The sequence below is a fragment of the Martes martes genome, assembly GCF_963455335.1.
Source record: "Martes martes genome assembly, chromosome: 11".
Classification (NCBI taxonomy): domain Eukaryota; kingdom Metazoa; phylum Chordata; class Mammalia; order Carnivora; family Mustelidae; genus Martes; species Martes martes.
In genome coordinates this window covers 24,106,638-24,129,469 of record NC_137899.1, presented here as the reverse complement: position 1 = coordinate 24,129,469, position 22,832 = coordinate 24,106,638, and the positions used below count along the sequence as shown (strand labels likewise).

The following is a 22,832-nucleotide window of genomic DNA, read 5'->3' as shown; positions in this document are numbered from 1 at the left end:
CACTAGAGGATGTGGAAATAGCACTGATTTTTTAACAGAGTTCAGACTAGAAAGCCACCTGCCTGTGGGAAGGACCTGAGCCCTTCCTGCGAAGCTAATATGTCAAGCATAAAGCAAAGGATGAAATTAGAATTCAGGGTCAAGATTGGGGATGAGGGAGAAGCAAACAGGAGTCAGTGATCTCAAAAACAACCGAGTAAAGAGGGGGTGTCCCAGAGAAGCCCCAGGATTTAGGTTTGCAGGTTAAAATTAGCTCACTCGGGAAAATGGATCAGCAGAAAAAGAGGAAATACCCGGAGCCTAACCCCATCAGCTGGTGTTTTGATACAGCTATACTATCAGAAAAATTTTAAAAATGATATATACATATCCTTAAAAATGCCGCTTTTTCCTTTTTATAGAAATTTCCCTTTCACACTGAGTTGAATGCATTTTCATTTTTTATATCAAGGTATTCCTACAGAGTTTAGCAATTGGTCTTACGTGATCCTTGCACAAAGCATAAAAGATGATATACGACAAATAGTATTGAGTGTTTCGTATGCACCGACTAGATGCTAGACACTGTGCTAAAAGCTTTACATATTCTACTGCTCATTCCCACAAGATCCCTCTGAGGTAGGTCATATTATCTGCCTTTTCTAGATGAGGAATCCAAGGCTTAGAGTTTAGGTCACCTGGACAAAGTCACGGAGCTGGCAGGTGGCCGAGCCAACATTCAGGTCCATCGAAGCCTTTTCTGCTGTGCAGGAGTGCAGAGCACTCTAGAAGTTACCATTGGCCATGGCTGCCTCACATCAGAACTCACAGAATCAGACCTCAAGAGAGGAATAGGTCTCAGACAGGTTAAGCCTTTTTTCTCCAGAAACACACATGAGGGCAGTGAGCAGCAGAGAGTCTTTGGTGCAAGTCATTTAAATCTGTATTAATACATATAGGAAACCAAGAGAATGGGAAGCTGGAAGAATTGCTGGAGCTGGTGGTTCAGGAAATGGCTGGATTCTGAGGCTCTAACTGCTCTGCCCGTTTTACCAGTGATTTGAGTTAGGGGTGCAAATCTTCACCTTATTCACTGTGAGGTATTAAAGGCAGCTGTTAAAACGTTACTAGAGTGTTAATGTTCGTCAGCTCTCAGAGTAGAATATTAAGGACAATAGACCTATTTCAGTTCTGATGGTGGAGAAAGACTGGGTGGGAGACTGAGGCAAACAGTGCAGACACAAGGGTTCTAGAAAGAAAGGAGATGAAATCTGATTCAGAGAAAGGGCTCCAGTTACTCTCTGGTTCCATTTTCGGAGGCTAGTTGGAGATTTTATTGGTTGATTTTTATATTAAGTGTCATCTTCCAGATCTACTGGGAAATAAAGCTCTGAAACACATTCCAATAGAAATTGATCCATACCATCCAAAAACAAGTTAGAGTTGCTAATATCTCTCAGGACCAAAATTGAAGTACATTTTTCAAAGCTTAGGATTTGCCCCTTATCTGTATCAGAGTTTATACTTTTCAGGGAAACAGAGTTGATCAATGATAGAATGAATAATTTGGTGCATCTTCTGCTGATTTCTTGAGAGTTGAATAACTTGCCTTTGAACCTTCCTTCTGTTCAGTAGATGATGAAGGTCAGGAGATTAAAAAAATAAGTATATTTTATGACAGTCAAAAATATGATCATCCTGAGATCTACATATTTGAGCATACATGTTTAAATGTAATGAGTATTTATCCAAATACTTGAGTAATATTTGGATAAATACTCAAGTTCTGTTTCGTTTTGTTTGTTTTAACTTTCCTACTAGTCCTCAAATTCCCTAATTTTTCTAAATTAAATAAGATTCACTGCAAGCTAAGGTCTCTTGAGTCCTAAGTCTGAGTCATCTCTGACCTAATGCCTGGTTATTTTGGAAAGATATTTAACATTAAGGAGTTCAGATTTTTCATTTACTGACCATTCATCCTCTGGAGCTTACACCCGAGATCAATTAAGTTCTGTCTGTTTCTCCCACTCTGGCAAATAGAAGCAAATAGAAAATCGACTTGCCTAAATTCGATGAGACATCGAGGCTCCTTTCTTCAGGGGGTGGGAGGTGTTGGTGAGTGAAGGGGAAGATGTAATCTGTGATTAACAAATCAGCATTGATGCTGAGTGAATAAGAACAACACGAATGGGCAGGGAGGCTGACAAATCACTTTATAATTCTGTTCAAAACAGTTCACTCTTACAAGTTCTAGAAACATAAACATGCAACTACAGGGGTATTCACAAGTCAAAGCTGCTTCTGAACTGCTCTCTTGCCGGTCACTGAGTGAGTGGAGAAAAATCGCAGCAAGTGGAGCTTCTCATCCCCAATGTATCTGTGTTTCACTAAAGCGCAACAACACGACTCCTGAATTTAGAGATCACTTGTGTCCCCTTGCCAAATGTTTGCTGAAGTGTTTTAGCATATACTCTGCATATTTAATTGTCACAATATTATAGCAAACATTTTTCTCCTCTGCCCTCATGATAACAATTTAGAGTTAATTTTATTCTGAAGTTTTTGCTGGCAAGGATTTTATACAACTCTTGTAGTCATTCAACCAAACAGCTCAAATGATCAGCCGATATTTATCTTCAAGGTAGCAATCAGAATGTCAAACTTCTTGCCAATAAAGTGTATAATTACAGATATACCAATAGATTGACTAACCTTGGCTGTTGGGAAAAAATTGAAAAGATGAAACATCGCTGAGGTTGGGTTTTGATCTTGATACATTCAGGGTAGTAGGATTTAAAACTGATTTCATTAAACACTCTTTAGCAAATTAAAACATGAAGATGAGATAGGTATTACATTAACTTCCTCAGAAGTTCTACTCAGGCTTGCATGTTTAATTTTTTCCACGATAAAGACTTTTGTACTAAGAAATACAGAATTACATTTCTAGATAAATATGAATTTTATTTATTTATTTATTTATTTATCTATTTATTTTAGAGCAAGAGGAGGTAGGAGGGAATAGGGAGAAAGAGAGAGAGAATTTTAAACAGACTCCACACCCAGCATGGAGCCCAACACAGGGTTTGGTCTCACGACCCTGAGATCATGACCTGAGCCGATATCAAAAGTTGGTCACTTAACTGACTGAGCTACCTAGGTGCCCCAGATAAATACTAAATATTTTTAAGTAAACCACAAAATATCAAAAAACTTAAGGCAGTATTTTTGGCTATCTTGGACAAATAACTACCTAAGATCCATCTATCTCTATATATGACACAATGTATGAGATATATATTATATACATAAGGTATATCATTATCTGATATAAAGAACATATGCCATTGCATAGTACAGAATTGTTTACTGTTTGACCCTCTCTGTATTCTCTACACAAGTTGCAACTTCATGTTGCCCATTTCCTCTCCATCCCAAACTTCCCAGCAGACTTTGTGTCTAGGCATCAGAACAGGTATTTATGGGGAAACAGATAAAAAAAATCTAGGAAAGTTATAGCTGTAAATGCCAACATTTTAAAAGAATATAGACCTCAAATCAATAACCTAAGCTTCCACCTTAAGAAAATAAAAAAGAGCAAGAAAATCCAATGCAAGCAGGTTAATAAAGATTGGAGTGGGGATAAAATAGAAAATAGAAAACCAATAGAATCGATAAAAACCAAAGTATCTACTTTGAACTAGTTTGAACACTCAGGTTCATAGCAGCATTATTTCACAACAGCCAAAAGTGGAAGCAACCTGGGTCCACTGATGGATGAAGAGATAAATAAAATGTGATATATACAGCTAACAGCATTTTTCACTCCTAAAGAGGATGGAGATCCAGATATGAGCTGCCAGATGGGTAAAACTTAAAGACATGATGCTAAATGAAAGAAATCTGGCTCAAAAGAGCAAATATGGTATGAGTCCACTTATATGAGGTAGTCAAATCCATAGAAGGAGAAAGTAGAATGGTAGTTGCCACAGGTTGGGAGTAAGGGGAAATGGGGGATTAATAGTTAATGGTTCAGAGTTTCAGTTTTTTAAGTGGAAAAAAAAAAAAACCCACAAAAACACTTTTTGAAAAAGTTCTGGAGGTGCCTGGGTTGCTCAGTTGGTTAGGCATCTGACTTCAGCTCAGGTCATGATCTCAGTCCTGGGATTGAACCCCACATTGGGGGACTCCCCACTCAGTGGGGAGTCTGCTTGTCGCTCTCCCTCTGCCCTTCCCCCCACTCATATTCTTTCTCTCCCAAGTAAATAAATAAAATCTCTTAAAAAGTTCTGGAGGAAGATGGTGATGATGATTCCACAACCATGCAAATGCACTTAATGCTACAAAACTGTACACTTAAAATGGTTAAAATGGTCATTTTTATGTTATGTATATTTTACTACAATAAAAAACTAAAAAGTTGGTTGTTTGAAATGATCAACAAAAATTAAGAAAGCTATAGCTAGACAGATTAAGAAAAGTAGGCTATAATTTCTAAAATTAGAAATGAAAGTGCATGTGTTACTACTTGTTTCACAGGAATAAAAAAGGATTATAAGAGAATACTATGAAAAATTGCACCTCAACAAATTAGGTTACCTACATGGAACTGACAGATTCCTAGGAACGTACAAACTATCAAACTTGACTCAAGAAGAAACATAAAATCTGAATAGGTCTATAACAAATAAGGATATTAAATCAACAATCAAAACACTTTCAACAGAGAAAAGCCTAGGACCAGATGGCTTCAGTGGAAAATTCAACTAAACGTTTAAAGAATAACACCAATCCTCAAACTCTTTTAAAATATAGACAAGGAGAAAATGGCTCCTAACTCATTCTGTGAAGCCAGTATTACTCAAATAAAGAAGCCAGACAAACACCTCACAGGAAAGGAAAACTACAGGCCAATATTCATTTTGAATATAAAGCCTCTGCCTTCGGCTCAGGTCATGGTCCCAGGGTCCTGGGATCGAGCCCCACGTTGGGCTCTCTGATCAGCAGGGAGCCTGCTTCCTCCTCTCTGTCTCTGCCTGCCTCTCTGCCTACTTGTGATCTCTGTCCATCAAAAAAAAAAAAAAAATCAATCAATGTAATAACAATATATTAATAGAATGAAGGAAGAAATTTCAGTTGATGTGGAAAAAGCATTTGACAAAATTCAACACCCCTTTATGATTAAAAAAAAAAAAATCAACAAACTAGGAATGAAAGCTTCCAGAGATATGTGCCCTGTCATTTCTCAGAAAGTCACCCCAGGGTTCAACCACCATTGCTAACATGAAAATATTAGGTCAAACCAAAACTTTGAATGTTGTATCTTGAGTCCATTTTCTTTCTTCAAACAACAGATTTTTTAAATAGTCCATTTTTCTAGAGACAGAGAATGAGTTTGGGTGGCTAGCACATTTTTTGGAAGTTTTTATTTAAATTCCAGCTAGTTAACACACAGTATAATTAGTTTCAGGTATACAATACAGTGATTCAACACTTCCATGTAATACCCAGTGCTCATCACAAGTGCACTCCTTGATCTCCATCACCTATTTAACTGCTCTCCCTACCTAACTCCATTCTGGTAACCATTAGTTTGTTCTCTATAGTTAAGAGTCTGTTCCCAGTTTGTCTCTCTCTCTCTCTCTCCCTCCCTCCCTCTCCCTCTTTTTCCCCTTTGCTCATTTGTTTTGTTTTTTAAATTCCACATAAGTGAAATCAAATGGTATTTGTCTTTTTCTGGTTGACCTATTCTGCTTAGCATAATACTTTCTAGTTCTGTCCACGTCATTGCAAAGGCAAGATTTCATTCTTTTTTATTTTTTTTAAGATTTTATTTATTTATTTGACAGAGAGCGAGATCACAAGTAGTCAGAGAGGCAGGCAGAGAGAGAGGGGGAAGCAGACTCCCTGGGAGCAGACAGCTGGATGCGGGGCTCGATCGCAGGACCCTGAGATCATGACCTGAGCCGAAGGCAGAGGCTTTAACCCACTGAGCCACCCAGGTGCCCCTCATTCTTTTTTAATGACTAAGTAATATTCCATGGTATTTATTTATCATATATTCTTTATCCACCCATCAGTTGATGGACACTTGGGCAGTTTCCATAATTTAGCTATTGTGGATAATGCTGCTATATACTGGGTGGCTAGCACATTAAAGTTTACAATTATTTTGTTAATTCTTTATTACTAATAAAGTTATACATTCATTCAAGATGGCAGACTAAGCACATATTTCAGCTTTCCTCTCCTATCCAAATTCCAAGAAATGATTTTTTTTTCAAAAATCTGTAATATCCCTGGAAAACAAAGTAGAAATGGTATTGGTGGATCAGAAATTAATAGTTCCTAAAATCTAAAGGCAGACATGGCCAGATTGAATAAGGAACAAGCAAAAATGGCTGCTGTAAAAAAAGGGAATAGTATTATATCCCTAAATAGGGTGTATCCCAGAAATAAAAGATGTAATAATATTAACACTATTCTCACTAAAAATATAGGGCACCTGAGTGGCTCAGTGGGTTAAAGTCTCTGCCTTCAGCTCGGGTCATGATCCCAGGGTCCTGGGATCGAGTCCTGCATCGGGCTCTCTGCTCCACGGGAGCCTGCTTCCTCCTCTCTCTCTGCCTGCCTCTCTGCCTACTTGCGATCTCTGTCTGTCAATAAATAAATAAAATCTTTAAAAATATATATATATATATAAAGAGTAAAGAATGAGACAAGATGGCTGCATATCCCTGCTGCTAAAAAAAAGAAAAGATGTAAGAATAGGAATGAATTGAAATAAATGATCTGCCTAGAAAACCCAAAAGAATCAATGGGCTAAGTATTAAAGCCAAGAAAACACTTTAATATATGATCAAGTACAATAGCATCATATGAAAACTATAGTTCTTTTCACCATCAGCAGCCAGGCAGAATTATCCCATTTGGTATATTTTTACTTTTTCAGTTAAAAAAATGTACAGTTTTGAAACTCTTTGGTGTGCCTGGGTAGCTGTCAGTTAAGCATCTGACTCTTGATTTCTGCTCAGGTCATGATCTCAGGGTCATGAGATCAAGCCCTGCTTTGGGCTCTGTGCTGGGTGTGGAGCCTGCTTAAGATTCTCTCTCTTTTCCTTTTGCCCTCTCCCCCTGACCCAGACCCTTTCCCTCAAAGAAAGAAAGAGGCAAACAAACAAACAAATAAACTCTTTGTGAACCTTTTCCCCACTTCATTCTACTCTGTCCACCTCAGGGTAACCATTACCTTGCATTTGAAGTTTTCATTCCCATACATGATTTTGTATTTTGCTATATATATGTGTGTGTCCCCTTAAAAATATATTATTGAGGGGCACCTGGGTGGCTCAGTTGGTTAAGTGACTGCCTTCAGTTCAGGTCATGATCCTACAGTCCCAGGATCAAGTCCCACACGGGGCTCTCTGCTTAGCAGGGAGTTTGCTTCTCCCTCTGACCTTTCCCCCTCTCATGTTCTCTATCCTCTCTCTCTAAATAAATAAAAAATCATATATATATATATATGATTTTTATATACATATACATATATACATATATATACATATTTTATATACATATACATATAATCGAAAATCTTTCAAAATATTAAGTGTATTGTTATTTTGCATGTTGAAAATTGTATGCAAATGGTCTTAGATTATATATGTCATTCTGCAAGTTACTTTCACACATGCATCCATGTTGATATCTACATATGTTTATGGCATTCTTATTACCTGAAATCAGTATGAATGTATATTTTTTATTTTTATTTTTTTTAAAGATTTTATTTATTTACTTGACACACAGAGAGAGATCACAAGTAGGCAGAGGCAGGCAGAGAGAGAGGAGGAAGCAGGCTCCCTGCCGAGCAGAGAGCCCGATGCGGGGCTCGATCCCAGGACCCTGAGATCATGACCTGAGCCGAAGGCAGAGGCTTTAACCCACTGAGCCACCCAGGCGCCCCTGAATGTATATTTTTTAAAATACATTTTTCCTTTCATTTCCAGAAATATATATATGGACACTAAAAATTGCGCCTTAAACAACATATGGGTTAATGCAATGGACTGGTTGTGCCCTCATCACCAAATTCATGGGTTGAAATTTAGCCCTATACCATGTGATGGTATGAGGAGGTAGAGGGCCTTCAGGACATAATTAGGGTGGAGCTCTCATGAATAGGATTAGTGCCTTTATGCAAGGGACTCCAGAGATCTCTGACTCCCTCTGTCTGTCATGTGAGGATACAAGAAGACAGTGAGGGTCTCTGACCTGAAAGAGGGCCCTCTCTAGAACAATGTTGGCACCCTGGTCTTGGACACCCAGCTTCCAGAACTGTGAGAAATAAGTTTCTGTTCTTTTATAAAGAACACCAGTCTATGAAACTTATTATAACAGCTCAGACTAGCTAAGACGGTTAAAGACAAATGTTACAATGAAAGTACAAAGCAGTTTGGAAAAAAATGAAAATAACCTCAAAGTCCATCAAGAGGAAGAAAGTCAAATAAATTATGCTATATCCATGGTATGGAAAATGATTTTAAGTATTTAAAATAATTTCATAGGTCTATATAAACTGACATGGAAAATTTCTAGGATATAAAAGAAAATATAAAACAATATGATCCTTTTCATGTTAAAATTTTTAACTGTATTTTTTTTTAAAGATTTTATTTATTTATTTGACAGAGAGAGAGACAGAGAGCACAAGCAGGCAGAGAGGCAGGCAGAGGCTGAGAGAGAAGCAGGCTCCCCACTGAGCAAGGAGCCCGATGCGGGGCTCGATCCCAAGGACCCTGAGATCATGACCTGAGCCGAAGGCAGTGGCTTAACCCACTGAGCCACCCAAGCACCCCAATTGTGTATTTTTAATAACATATATGTAATGTATTTTAGAAAAACAGAAAATTGGTTAACATTGAGTACCTTTGAGTAAGTGAATGCGTTTGAGGGAGATAAAGGGAAGTTTTCCTTTTACTGTCTATTTTTAGAATTTTTAAATTGAGATTATATTCTTATATTGTATTTTTTTTAGAAGATGAATTGAGGATTCATAGACAAATGCTAGATAAAAAAAGCAGTCTATAAGAATGGACAATGCACTCGGGCGCCTGGGTGGTTTAGTGGGTTAAAGCCTCTGCCTTCGGCTCAGGTCATGATCTCAGGATCCTGGGATCGAGCCCCGCATTGGGCTCTCTGCTCAGCGGGGAGCCTACTTCCTCCTCTCTCTGCCTGCCTCTCTGCCTACTTGTGATCTCTGTCTGTCAAAAAAATAAAATCTTTTAAAAAAAAAATGGACAAAGCACTAATTCCCAGAGCATAAAATCCACTAAGAGCTGACTGTATTTTAAGCATTTTAAATGTTTATAATTGGCATTCGTACAGACTATGACTATAACTGCAGTTTCTATTTCATTTATATTTTTCTTTATATTTGTTCAGTTAAAAACAGGGAAGCAAGACAAAGAGTTGTAATGAACATACTTACTGACAGATCTCAAGGTTTTCAATCGGAGAACACAACCACGAAAATTCAAACGCAGCACATTTAGACGCCACCTTTGCAAAGTTGACACTATATATTTATCCGTGATTATATTTTTTACTGCAGAAAAATCAATCTAAAAAGGGTAAACCAAAGACATTAAGAAATAAGAAAGATCTTTTGCATGCAAAAAATTTTAGTATTTTAAAAGCATCAAGAAACAAATGTCTTCAGCACATCTCTCACTTTTTCATTTCTTTGTTTTTATGGTCATTTTGGAGTTTAATTGCCAACAGATTTTTTTTTTGTTCATGGTCATTCCCAGGTTTAATTACAAACAGATTCCAAATGTCTAATCTAGGTCAACAGCTGGGAGGGCAAGAGCCCCCTACTTCAGGGTCAGTGAACCCATCCAGGTTCATTAGTAATGGGTGCCTCCTTCTCTATTTATGAGCATAAATGATGTGTTAAGTTCTTGACTATGGGGAAGACAATTTAGAGTGAGAGGTTTAGAGTGGCCTTCTCCTAACTCATAATTTGAGGAGAGAGGTCTGGGGCAAAGGAGAGATGACCTGAGTGTACCTGGCTGATTGCATGTAATATTGAAGAGCACAGAGATTTCTGGGAGCTCCAAGTGGCTGGGGCCAGTTGATAAACAATAGCATTGATATTGTAGTATTAATCATGTCTTTCAGCTAAAAGATTACATGGAGGCACAAAGAACTCCCCTCAAAATCAATAAAAATAAGTCAATACCCCCAACATCTAATAGAAAAATTTACAAATCTCAGAAACAAAGAGAAAATCCTGAAAGCAGCTCAGGACAAGAGGTCTGTAACCTACAATGGTAGAAGTATTAGATTGGCAGCAGGCCTATCCACAAAGACCTGGCAGGCCAGAAAGGACTGGCATGATATATCCAGGATACTAAATGAGAAAAATATGCAGCCTAGCCAGCTAGGCTGTCATTGAAAATAGAATAAGAGATAAAAAGCTTCCAGGACAAACAGAAATTAAAAGAATTTGCAATTACCAAACCAGCACTACAAAAAATATTGAAAGGTGTCCGCTAAGCAAAGAGAGAACCTAATAGTAACATAGACCAGAAAGGAACACAGGCAATATACCGTAACAGTCACCCTAAGGCAATTCAATAGCACTAAATTCATATCTTTCTATAGTTACCCTGAATGTAAGTGGACTAAATCCCTCAATTAAAAGGGTATCAGATTGGATTAAACAAAACAAAACAAAACCCAACAATATGCTGTCTCCAGGAGACTCATTTTAGACCCAAAGATGCTCTCAGATTTAAAAGAGAGGGTGGAAAACCATTTACCATGCTAATGGACATTCAAAAAAAAAAAAAAAAAAAAAAAAAGCTGGGATGGCACTCCTTATATCAGACAAATTAGATTTTAAACCAAAAACTATAACATCTATATATAATATAACTGTATATAATATAATAAAGGACTAGCTATATCATACTTTTTTTTTTAAGATTTTGTTTATTTATTGGACAGACAGAGACACAGCGAGAGAGGGAACACAAGCAGGGGGAGCAGCAGAGGGAGAGGGAGAAGCAGGCTTCCTGCAGAGCAGGGAGCCCGATGTGGGGCTCGATCCCAGGACCCTGGGATCATGACCTGAGCCGAAGGCAGACGCTTAATGACTGAGCCACCCAGGCGCCCTAGCTGTATCATACTTAAAGGGTCTATCCAACAAGAAGATCTAACAATTATAAATATTTATGCCTGTAACATAGCAGCCAATTATATAAGCCAATTAATAACAAAATCAAAAAAACACATCGACAATAATACAATAATAGGGGCACGTGGGTGGCTCAGTGGGTTAAAGCCTTTGGTTTGGGTCATGACCTCAGGGTCCTGGGATCGAGCCCCGCATCAGGCTCTCTGCTCAACAGGGAGCCTGCTTCCCTTCCTCTTTCTCTGCCTGCCTTTCTGCCTACTTGTGATCTCTGTCAAATAAATAAATAAAAATAAATAATAATACAATAATAGCAGGGGACTTTAACACCCCTTCACTGAAATGGACAGATTGTCTAAGCAAAAGATCAACAAGGAAATAAAGCCTTTATTTTTTTTTAAAGATTTTATTTATTTATTTGACAGACAGAGATCACAAGTAGGCAGAGAGGCAGGCAGGGAGGGGGAGGGAAGCAGGCTCCCCGCCAAGCAGAGAGCCCGATGCAGGGCTCGATCCCAGGACGATGAGACCATGACCTGAGCCGAAAGCAGAGGCTTTAACCCACTGAGTCACCCAGGCGCCCCGGAAATAAAGCCTTTAAATGACACACTGGACCAAATGGACTTCACAGACACATTCAGAACATTCCATCCCAAAGCAACAGAATACACATTCTTCTCTAGTGCACATGGAACATTCTCCAGAATAGATCACATCCTGGGTCACAAATCAGGTCTCAACTGATACCAAAAGATTGGGATCATTCTGTACATATTTTCAGGCCAAAATGCATTGAAACTTGAACTCAATCACAAAAGGAAAGTTGGGGGCACCCGGGTGCCTCGGTAGGTTAAGCCTCTGCCTTCAGCTCAGGTCATGATCTCAGGGTCCTGGGATCAAGTCCTGTATTGGGCTCTCTGCTTGGCAGGGAGCCTACTTCCTTCTCTCTCTCTCTCTGCCTACTTGTGATCTCTCTCTGTCAAATAAATAAATAAAGTCTTAAAAAAAAAAAAAAAAAAAACAAGAGGAAAGTTGGAAAGAACCCAAATATAAGGAGGCTAAAGAGCATCCTAATCAAGAATGAATGGGTGGGGCGCCTGGGTGGCTCAGTGGGTTAAGGCCTCTGCCTTCGGCTCGGGTCATGATCCCAGGGTTCTGGGATCGAGCCCTGCATTGGGCTCTCTGCTCAGCGGGGAGTTTGCTTCTCCCTCTCTCTCTGCCTGCTGCTCTGCCTACTTGTGATCTCTATCAAATAAATAAATAAAATCTTAAAAAAAAAAAAAGAATGAATGGGTCAACCAGGAAATTAAAGAAGAATTGAAAAATTTCATGGAAACAAATGATAATGAAAACACAACTGTTCAAAAATCTGTGGGACACAGCAAAGGCAGTCTTGAGAGGAAAGTATATAGTGATACAAGCCTTTTTCAAGAAACAAGAAAGGTCTCAAGTACACAACCTAACCCCACACCTAAAGGAGCTAGAGAAAGAACAACAAAGAAAGTCTAAACCCAGCAGGAGAGAGAAATATTAAAGAGCAGAGCAGAAATCAATGAAATAGAAACCAAAAGAATAATAGAACAAATCAACGAAACTAAGAGCTGGTTCTTTGAAAGAATTAATAAGATGGATAACTCCCTGGCCAGACTTATCAAAAAGAAAAGAGAAAGGACCCAAATAAATAAAATCATGAATGAAAGAGGAGAGATCACAACCAACACCAAAGAAATACAATTATAAAAACAAACTATGAGCAACTAAATGCCAGCAAATTTGACAATCTGGAAGAAATGGATGCATTCCTAGAGACATATAAACTACCAAAACTGAACTAGGAAGAAATAGAAAACCTGAACAGACCCATAACCAGCAAGGAAATTGAAACAGTAATCAAAAATCTCCCCAAAAGGGGCACCTGGGTGGCTCAGTGGATTAAAGCCTCTGCCTTCAGCTCAGGTCATGATCCCAGGATCCTGGGATCGAGCCCCGCATTGGGCTCTCTGCTCAGCAGAGAGCCTGCTTCCCCCTCTCTCTCTGCCTGCCTCTCTTCCTGATTGTGATCTCTGTCTGTCAAATAAATAAACAAAATCTTTAAAAAAAAGAAAATCTCCCAACAAACAAGACCCCAGGGCCAGGGGAATTCTACCAAACATTTGAAGAAGAATTAACACCTATTCTTCTGAAACTGTTCCCAAAAAACAGAAGAAAAACTTTCAAACACATTTTATGAGGCCAGCATTACCTTGATCCCAACCCAAAGACCCCATCAAAAAGGAGAATTACAGACCAATGTCGCTGATGAGAATGGATGCAAAAATTCTCATTAAGATACAAGCTAATGGGATCCAACAGTACATTAAAAGAATTATTCACCACAATCAAGTGGGGTTTATTCCTGGGCTGTAAGGTTGGCTCAATATCCACAAATCAATCAATGTGATACAATACATTAATAAAAGAAAGGAGAAGAACCATATGATACTCTCAATAGATGCAGAAAAAGCTTTTGACAAAGTACAACATCCTTTCTTGATTAAAACTCTTCACAGTGTAGGGATTGAGGGTACATACCCCAATATCATAAAAGCCATCTGTGAAAAACCCACAGAGAATATCATTCTCAGTGGGAAAAACTGAGAGCTTTTCCCCTAAGGTCAGAAACATGGCAGGGATGCCCATTATCACCACTGCTATTCAACATAGTACTAGAAGTCCTAGCCTCGGCAATCAGACAACAAAAAGAAATTAAAGCATCCAAATCAGCAAAGAAGAAGTCAAACTATCACTCTTTGCCAATGATATGATACTTTATGTGAAAACCCAAAAGACTCCACCCCAATTGTCCTAGAACTTGTACAGGAATTCAGTAAAGTGTCAGGATATAAAATCAATGCCAGAAATCGTTGCATTTATTTTTTTTTAAATATTTTATTTATTTATTTGACAGAGATCACAAGTAGGCAGAGAAGCAGGCAGAGAGGGGGGGGGGGGAAGCAGGCTCCCTGTTGAGCAGAGAGCCTGATGCGGGGCTCGATCCCAGGACCCTGAGATCATGACCTGAGCTGAAGGCAGAGGCTTAACCCACTGAGCCACCCAGGTGCCCTGAAATCGTTGCATTTCTATACACCAACAACAAGACAGAAGAAAGAGAAATTAAGGAGTCAGTCCCATTTACAATTGCACCCAAAACCATAAGGTATCTAGGTATAAATTTAATCAAAGAGACAAAGAATCTGTACTCAAAAAACTATAGAATACTCATGAAAGAAATTGAGGAAGACACAAAGAAATGGATAAACGTTCCATGCTCATGGATTAGAAGACCAAATATTGTGAAAATGTCTATGCTACCTAGAACAATCTACACATTCAGTGCAATTCCTATCAAAATGCCATCAACTTTTTTCACTGAAATAGAACAAATAATCTTAATATTTGTATGGAACCAAAAAAGACCCCGAATAGCCAGAAGATTGTTGGAAAAGAAAACCTAAGCTGGTGGCATCCCAGTTGCAGACTTCAAGCTCTATTACAAAGCTGTATCATCAAGACAGTTTGGTACTGGCACAAAAACAGACACACAGATCAATGGAACAGAATAGAGAGCCCAGAACTGGACCCTCAACTCTATGGGCAACTAAACTTCGACAAAGCTGGAAAGAATGTCCAATGGAAAAAGGAGAGTCTCTTCAATAAATGGTGTTGGGATAATTGGACAGCACATGCAGAAGGATGACATTGGACAATTTTCTTAAACCATACACAAAAATTGACTCAAAACAGATGAAAGACCTCAATGTGAGACAGGAATCCATCAAAATCCTTGAAGAGAGCATTGGCAGCAGCCTCTTTGACCTCAGCCGCAGCAACTTCTTCCTAGAAACATTATCAAAGGCAAGTGAAGCAAGGGCAAAAATGAACTATTGGGACTTCATCAAAAGAAAAAGCTTTTGCACAGCAAAGGAAACAGTCAACAAAACCAAAAGACAACTGACAGAATGGGAGAAGATATTTGCAAATGACTTACAGATAAAGGGCTAGTATCCAAAAATCTATAAAGAACTTATCAAACTCAACACCCAAAGAGCAAATAACCCAATCAAGAAATGGGCAGAGGACATGAACAGACATTTCTCCAAAGAAGACATACAAATGGCCAACAGACATATGAAAAAATGCTCAATATCATTTGGCATCAGGGAAATACAAATCAAAACCACAGTGAGGTACCACCTCACACCAGTCAGAATGGCTAAAATTAACAAGTCAGGAAACAATAGATGTTGGCGAGGATGTGGAGAAAGGGGAACCCTCTTACACTATTGGTGGAAATGCAAGCTTGTGTAGCCACTCTGCAAAACAGTATGGAGATTCCTCAAAAAGTTGAAAATAGAGCTACCCTGTGACCCAGGAATTGTACTACTGGGTATTTACCCCAAAATACTGGGTATTTACCCCAAAAACTATTTATAGTTTATAGCAGCAATGTCCACAACACCAAACCATGGGAAAAGCCATATATATATATGTATGTATGGTTTGGTAGTGTGTGTATGTGTATGTATATATATATATATTTTTATGTACCAACCAAAAATTGAAATCTTGCTATTTGCAATGATGTAGATGGAACTAGAGGGTATTATGCTAAGTGAAATAAGTCAATCGGAGAAAGATGATTATCATATGATCTCAGTGATATGTGGAATTTGAGAAACAAGGCAGAGGATCATGAGGGAAGAGGGGAAAATAACGAAACAGGATGAAACCAGAGAGGTAGACAAATGATAAGAGACTCTTAATCTCAGGAAATAAACTGAGGGTTGCTGGGGGTTCAGGGGCTGGAGAGGGATGGGGTGTCGAGGTGATGGACATTGGGGAGGGTATGTGCTATGGTGAGTGCTGTGAATTGGATAAGACTGAGGATTCACAGACCTGTACCCCTAAAACAAATAATACATTCTATGTTAATTTTTAAAAATATATAAATGAAAAACTAAAGATCACGTTTATGAACTTCCAATCTCTCATTGCCATCTGAACAAAGATATTCTTTGTGCTAAAATGTTTGTTATGGTTGTGCCATATTTGAGCACTCACAAATGAAGGTAAACTAATAGAAGATGAAGAACAATGAAGAATTGTGGAGAGGGAAATTTGCTGAACATAAAGAAACTTAACTTCCTATCCGGGCTTTGTTCTTCACTGACATGTGCTCATATTTTCTCCAGCTTTACCTAGTGAGGTCTCTGGGCAAAAGTGCTAGCTTTTCCTGCAAGGCTTCTGCAGGATTTGTTCTGATCTTAATATTGTACATGATCTTTCTCTTTCTGATCACTTGGATTCATTTTTTTATTCTTATAGGTTTTCCAAAGCAAAAAATAACATCCCCAATCTGTCACATAGGAAAGAGATTTATTACTTTAAACCAGTGATTCTCAAAGTATGGTCCTGGGAACTGCGGCATCAGCGTCACCCAGGAACTTGTTAGAAATGCAAACTCTCAAGCCCCACCCCCAACCTACTAAGTCAGAAATTCTAGGTTTGGCAATCAGCAATCTGTTTTAACAACCCCTTCAGATGATTCTGATGCATTCTGAAGTTTGAGTATCGCGGCCTTAAACTAAAAATAAATTTAAGACAGGCATATTACATTTGGTAGCCAAGATGGGTTAGCTGAGACAGAAGCACATTTTCTTCTTGCCAATGTAGCACAAGGTGCGTGTGGAATAGTAAAGCCAAGAACGGAACATCAAGATGTTGACTCGATTTATGAATGGCACCTTAGTTTCTTTGTCTAAATTTTGGAATTTTTGTTGAATGGTTCCAGCCATCTACTCATAGATGAGCATGTGATGTCATTATTCCTCTAATCATTGGCTATTAAGGAGGGGTGATAAAGTCAGCTACTGATGTGACATTAGGAATCAGGGAAAATGTTCCCACTGCAACATTGGTTGATGGCATAAATGACTACAGAGATTAAAGTATCATCCAAGGAACAGAAAAGAGAAGTCAACAAGGAACATTTATGCTTGTTTTTTGTGGTTGGCTGAGACCTCTCCCCAGTGTCTCATTGAATTGAGAAATTCTAGGTTACAAGAATAGTATAAAAATAGTACAATGACAAGAATAGTAAAGAGGTACCAACCTAGAAGTCCATATTAGAAAATGCCAGAGTGTATGTGGGTCTGTGTACATGCAGACACCCTAAGAATATCAAACAAGCCTTGTTTAATGTTGTATAGTTTAGCCCCATTTCATGCTCAGGTTTTTTTCTTTTACTCCATATTTTGTGCTACTTTGTTATGTTTTGTGAACCAATAATAGCAGCTAATATTTATTGAGTGCTGCTTACATGCCAGGCTCCATAGTCAGCACTTTACTTACATTTCCTCAATTTATCTCAGCAGCATCCTGAGTTAGACAATGTTAAGTCTAACTCAGATATAACAGAGATATGTTTCCATCCAAAAAGAATATTTGATTTATTTCTACCATGTAAATTAGAAAATACTGATAGTATCTGTCTTAAAAATAACATTATTGTCTTTCTGTATTGTCCTTTGGGCTTGTGCCTGGGCAAAAGAAAAACAAATGTACCTACTTTCTGTGGCCCCATGGGGGGAGCAGGGAAAAAAGTAGCCCCTAGTCCAGTTGGCTTTATAGCAGGCTGTTCTCCTTTAAGAACTACAATAAAAACACAGCTGCAAGTAGTGTCTACTCACACTATTCCATAATGAGCTTCCTTGTGTCATCAGCATCCAGGAGTGACAAACTTGACCGCATATTATTATATCTCTTAAAGTGAGGTAGGCGAAAATCTAAACACAAAGAAGAGAAATACACAATCTTGAAAATGAAGTGAATTTGGGGCAACTCTGCCACTTGCCTTTTTTGTTGTTGTTGTTGTTGTTGTTAACGATGATAAGGTAATCCATATTGTCCTGGCTGGGATTTAAGTGCTGGAATTTTGTCTAAACGACTAGAATTTATCTAATGATGCCTTTGTTATAATGTGATCTTTGCAATTGATAGTCACAGAAGGATGGGGCAGAAGATAGGCAGATTTATTTTCAGACTGAAAGTGGTTTCTGTTAGCAAATGAGTGATTTCCCTAAATAGTAGCTGCTACATAGAAGGCATTCAATGATTGCTTGCTGAATTTAACTAGATTCTTTTTTTAAAATGATTTTATTTATTTATTTATTTGACAGAGAGAGATCACAAGGAGTCAGAGAGGCAGGCAGAGAGAGGGAGAAGCAGGTTCCCTGCTGAGCAGAGAGCCTGACACGGGACTCAATCCCAGAACCCTGAGATCATGACCTGAACCAAAGGCAGAGGCTTAGCCCACTGAGCCACCCAGGTGCCCCAACTGGATACTTGTTTTAAAGTTAACAGATTCCTGGGGCGCCTGGGTGGCTCAGTGGGTTAAAGCCTCTGCCTTCGGCTCGGGTCATGATCCCAGCGTCCTGGGATCGAGCCCCGCGTCGGGCTCTCTGCTCAGCAGGGAGCCTGCTTCCTCCCTTCTCTCTCTGCCTGCCTCTCTGCCTACTTGTGATCTGTCTGTCAAATAAATAAAATAAAAAATCTTTAAAAAAAAAAAAAAAAGTTAACAGATTCCTAGGAAAGATCAATGAACACATCTTGGCTTCTGTTTCTGGAAAAATGATAGACTGGGCAACCTGCAAATCCTCTTGATACAAAACATGAGTAAATGCTAAAACAAAGCTTTTTAAAAAGACTTATTTTTTAATTTAAATTCAATTAGTTTGCATATAATATATTATTAGTTTCAGAGGTAGAGTTCAGTGATTCATTAGTCTTATGTAATACCCACTGCACATTACATCATGTGCCCTCCTTTTTTTTTTTTTTAAGATTTTATTTATTTATTTGAGAGAGAGAGCAAGCTAGTTAGAGAGAGACAGCATGAGAGTAAGGGAGGCGCAGAGGGAGAGGGAGAAGCAGACCTCCCACCGAGAAGGGAGCTCAACTCAGAGGTCAGTCCCAGGGTCCTGGGATCATGACCTGAGCTGAAGGCAGATGCTTAATTGACTGAACCACCCAGGCACCACTTACGTGCCCTCCTTAATGTCCACCACTCAGTTACTCCATCCCCCCACCTCCATCCCTTCCAGCAACCCTCAGTTTGTTTCCTTTGGTTAAGAGTTGCTTATGGTTTGTCTCCCTCTCTGATTTCATCTTGTTTTATTTTTCCTCCCTTCCCCTATGAGCCTCTGTTTTGTTTCTTAAATTCCACATAAGAGTGAGATCATATAATTGTCTTTCTCTGACTGACTTATTTTACTTAGTGTAATACCCTCTAGTTCCACCCACATTGATGTAAATGGTAAGTATTCATCATTTCTGACGGCTGAATAATATTATATATATATGTGTGTGTATCTACACACACACACACACACACATATATATATATATACACACATACACACACACCACATCTTCTTTTTTTTAAGATTTTATTTATTTATTTGACACAGAGAGAGAGAGAGAGAGCACAAGCAGGGGGAGAGGCAGAGGGAGAGGGAGAAGTAGGCTCCCTGCAGAACAGGGGAAGCCCGATATGGGACTCGATCCCAGGACTCCCAGATCATGACCTGAGCAGTGGCTTAACCAAATGAGCTACCCAGGCGCCCTGTACCACATCTTCTTTATCCATTCATCTGTCAATGGACAGCTGGGCTCTTTCCATATGTTGGCTATTGTAGACATTACTGCTATAAACATTGGGATGTGCATGCCCCTTTGGATCATTACATTTGTATCTTTGGGTTAAATACTAGTAGTGCAATTGCTGGGTCTATATGCTAACAATGAGACAGAAGAAAGAGAAACTAAGGAGTCAATCCCATTTTAATGGCACCAAAAAACACAAGATACCTAGGAATAAATCTAACCAAGGAGGCAAAGGATCTGAACTCAGAAAACTATAGAACTCTCATGAAAGAAATTGAGAAAGACACAAAGAAATGGAAAAAATGTTCCACACTCATGGATTGGAAGACCAAATATTGTAAAAGTGTCTATGCTACTAGAGCAATCTACATATTCAGTGCAATCCCTATCAAAATACCATCAACTTTTTTCACAGAAAATGGAACAAATAATCCTAATATTTGTATGGAACTAGAAAAAACCCCAAATAGCCAGAGGAATGCTGAAAAAGAAAACCAAAGCTGGTGACATCACAATTCCAGACTTCAAGCTCTATTACAAAGCTGTAATCAACCTGGCACAAAAACAGATACACACATCATTGGAACAGATTAGAGAGCCCAGAAATGGACCCACAACTCTATGGTCAACTAATCTTTGACAAAGCAGGAAAGAATGTCCAATGGAAAAAAGACAGTCTCTTCAACAAATGGTGTTGGGAAAATTAGACAGCCACATGCAGAAGAATGACAGTGGAATATTTTCTTACACCACACACAAAAATAGACTCAAAATAGATGACAGACCTCAATGTGAGACAGGAATCCATCAAAATCCTAGAGGAGAACACAGACAGAAACCTCTGTGGCCTGGGCTGCAGCAACTTCTTGCTAGACACATTGTCAAAGGCAAGGGGAACAAAGGCAAAAATGAACTATTGGGACTTCATTAAAATAAAAAGATTTTGCACAGCAAAGGCAACAGTCGACAAAACCAGAAGACAACCGGGATGCTTGGGTGGCTCAGTCAGACGTCCAAACGTCTGCCTTTAGCTCAGGTCATGATCCCAGGGTCCTGGGATGGAGTCTCACATTGGGCTTCTTGCTCAGTGGGGAGCCTGTTTCTCCCTCTGCCTGCTGTTCCCCCTGCTTCTTCTCTCTCTCTCTCTCTCTCTCTCTCTCTGTCTCTCTGACAAATAAATTAAATAAAATCTTTTTAAAAAGGAAAAAGACAACCTACAGAATGGGAGAAGATATTTGCAAATGACTTACACATAAAGGGCTAGTATCCAAAATCTATTAAGAACTTATCAAACTCAACACCCAAAGAACAAATAATCTAATCAAGAAACGGGCAGAGGACATGAACAGACATTTACGAAGACATACAAATGGCCAACAGACACGTGAAAAAATGCTCAGTATCTCTTGGCATCAGGGAAATACAAATCAAAACCACAATGAGGTACCACCTCACACCAGTCAGAATGGCTAAAATTAACCAGTCAGGAAATGACAGGTGCTGGCGAGGATGTGGAGAAAGGGGAACCCTCCTACACTGTTGGTGCGAATGCAAGCTGGTGCAACCACTCTGGAAAACAGCATGGAGGTTCCTCAAAAAGTTGAAAATAGAGCTGCCCTATGATCCAGCAACTGCACTACTAGGTATTTACCCAAAAAGATTTTTCTTTAAAAAATTATTTATTTACTTTATTTTTAAAGATTTTATTTATTCATCTGACAGAGAGAGAGCATGCATAAAAGCTGGGGAAGTGACAGGCAAAGGGAGAAGCAGAATTACCGATGAACAGAGAGGCCAACATGGGACTTGATCCCAGGACCTCAGGATCATGACCTGAGCTGAAGGCAGACACTTAACTGACTGAGCCACTGAGGCACCCCTAAAAATTTTTTTTAAATTTCAGCTTTATTGAGCTTAATTGACATATGAAATTCAAGATATTTTTTAAGGATTTTATTTATTTATTTGAGAGAGAGACAGAGTGCACAAGAGCTGGGGGAGAGAGAAGCAGGCTCCCCACTGAGCAGGGAGCCTGATGTGGGGCTTGATCCCAGAACCCTGGGATCATGACCTGAGCCAAAGACAGACAGTTAACCAACTGAGCCACCCAAGCACCCCAAAATTCAGGATACTTAAAGTGTACATTGTGATTTGTTATACATATACATAGTGAAAGGATCCACCTTAATTAAGGTTAATTAATGTGTTAATTTACATATCCATCACCTCACATATTTATCTTTATTATTTTTGGTGAGAACATTTGAGTTCCACTCTCTTAGCCAATTTCAGGTATAGAACACAATGTTATCAACTATAATCACTGTGTTTACATCAGATCCTCAGACCTTATACATCTTATAGCTGAAAGTGTTATAGGATTTCTTTTCCTATGATGCCCCAGGTTCTTGGTCATGCTGCTTTGGAGAAAGAAGAGGTAGACCAGACTGTGGTGGGCAGCAAAGCAAGTTTTTATTGAGCGATAGTAAAGTATATTGAATGACAGAGCTCCCAAAGAAGGAGAGGACGGACCCAAGAGGGTTGCCACCTGAGGTTCTAGTCTAGGGGTTTTTATGGGTTTGTTGGTTCACTGTTCTAATCTGATTAACCCCCCTGCACCTGTCATCCAATTAGGTTTCTGTCAGTGGGGAAGGGTGGAGGGCTCTTCCCAGGGTGGTGTAAAATCCTTTCAGTGGTTACCTTTTAGGGCAGGGGCCTTGTCCCTGCCTGCCTTTCTTCCAACTATCCTTCATCAAAAGTTTGTACCCTTTTTTCCAACCTCTCCCTATTTCCCCTACCCCACAGCCCTTGACAACTACTTTTCTACTCTCTAAAACAAACTTTTTTTTAAAAAACATACCTGAGTTTTTAAGAAAGTAAGGAAAATATCCAGGCCCGCAATCTTTGTAAACCCAGACTCATATTAAGGTGTTCATACCATAGTTGTTCT

The 22,832-nt window shown here is 39.0% G+C and overlaps 1 protein-coding gene across 1 annotated transcript in view; it reads right to left on the bottom strand.

Annotated features, from left to right (window-relative positions):
- Positions 1-22,832, bottom strand: part of FBXL13 (F-box and leucine rich repeat protein 13) — a gene marked incomplete at both ends in the record, with an annotated part of 240,961 nt that overhangs the window by 138,395 nt on the left and 79,734 nt on the right. The window contains 2 exons of the mRNA XM_080818712.1: positions 9,470-9,602; positions 17,908-18,003. Of these exons, the coding sequence (XP_080674838.1) occupies positions 9,470-9,602; positions 17,908-18,003 (229 nt within the window). The remainder of the gene's footprint in view (positions 1-9,469; positions 9,603-17,907; positions 18,004-22,832) is intronic.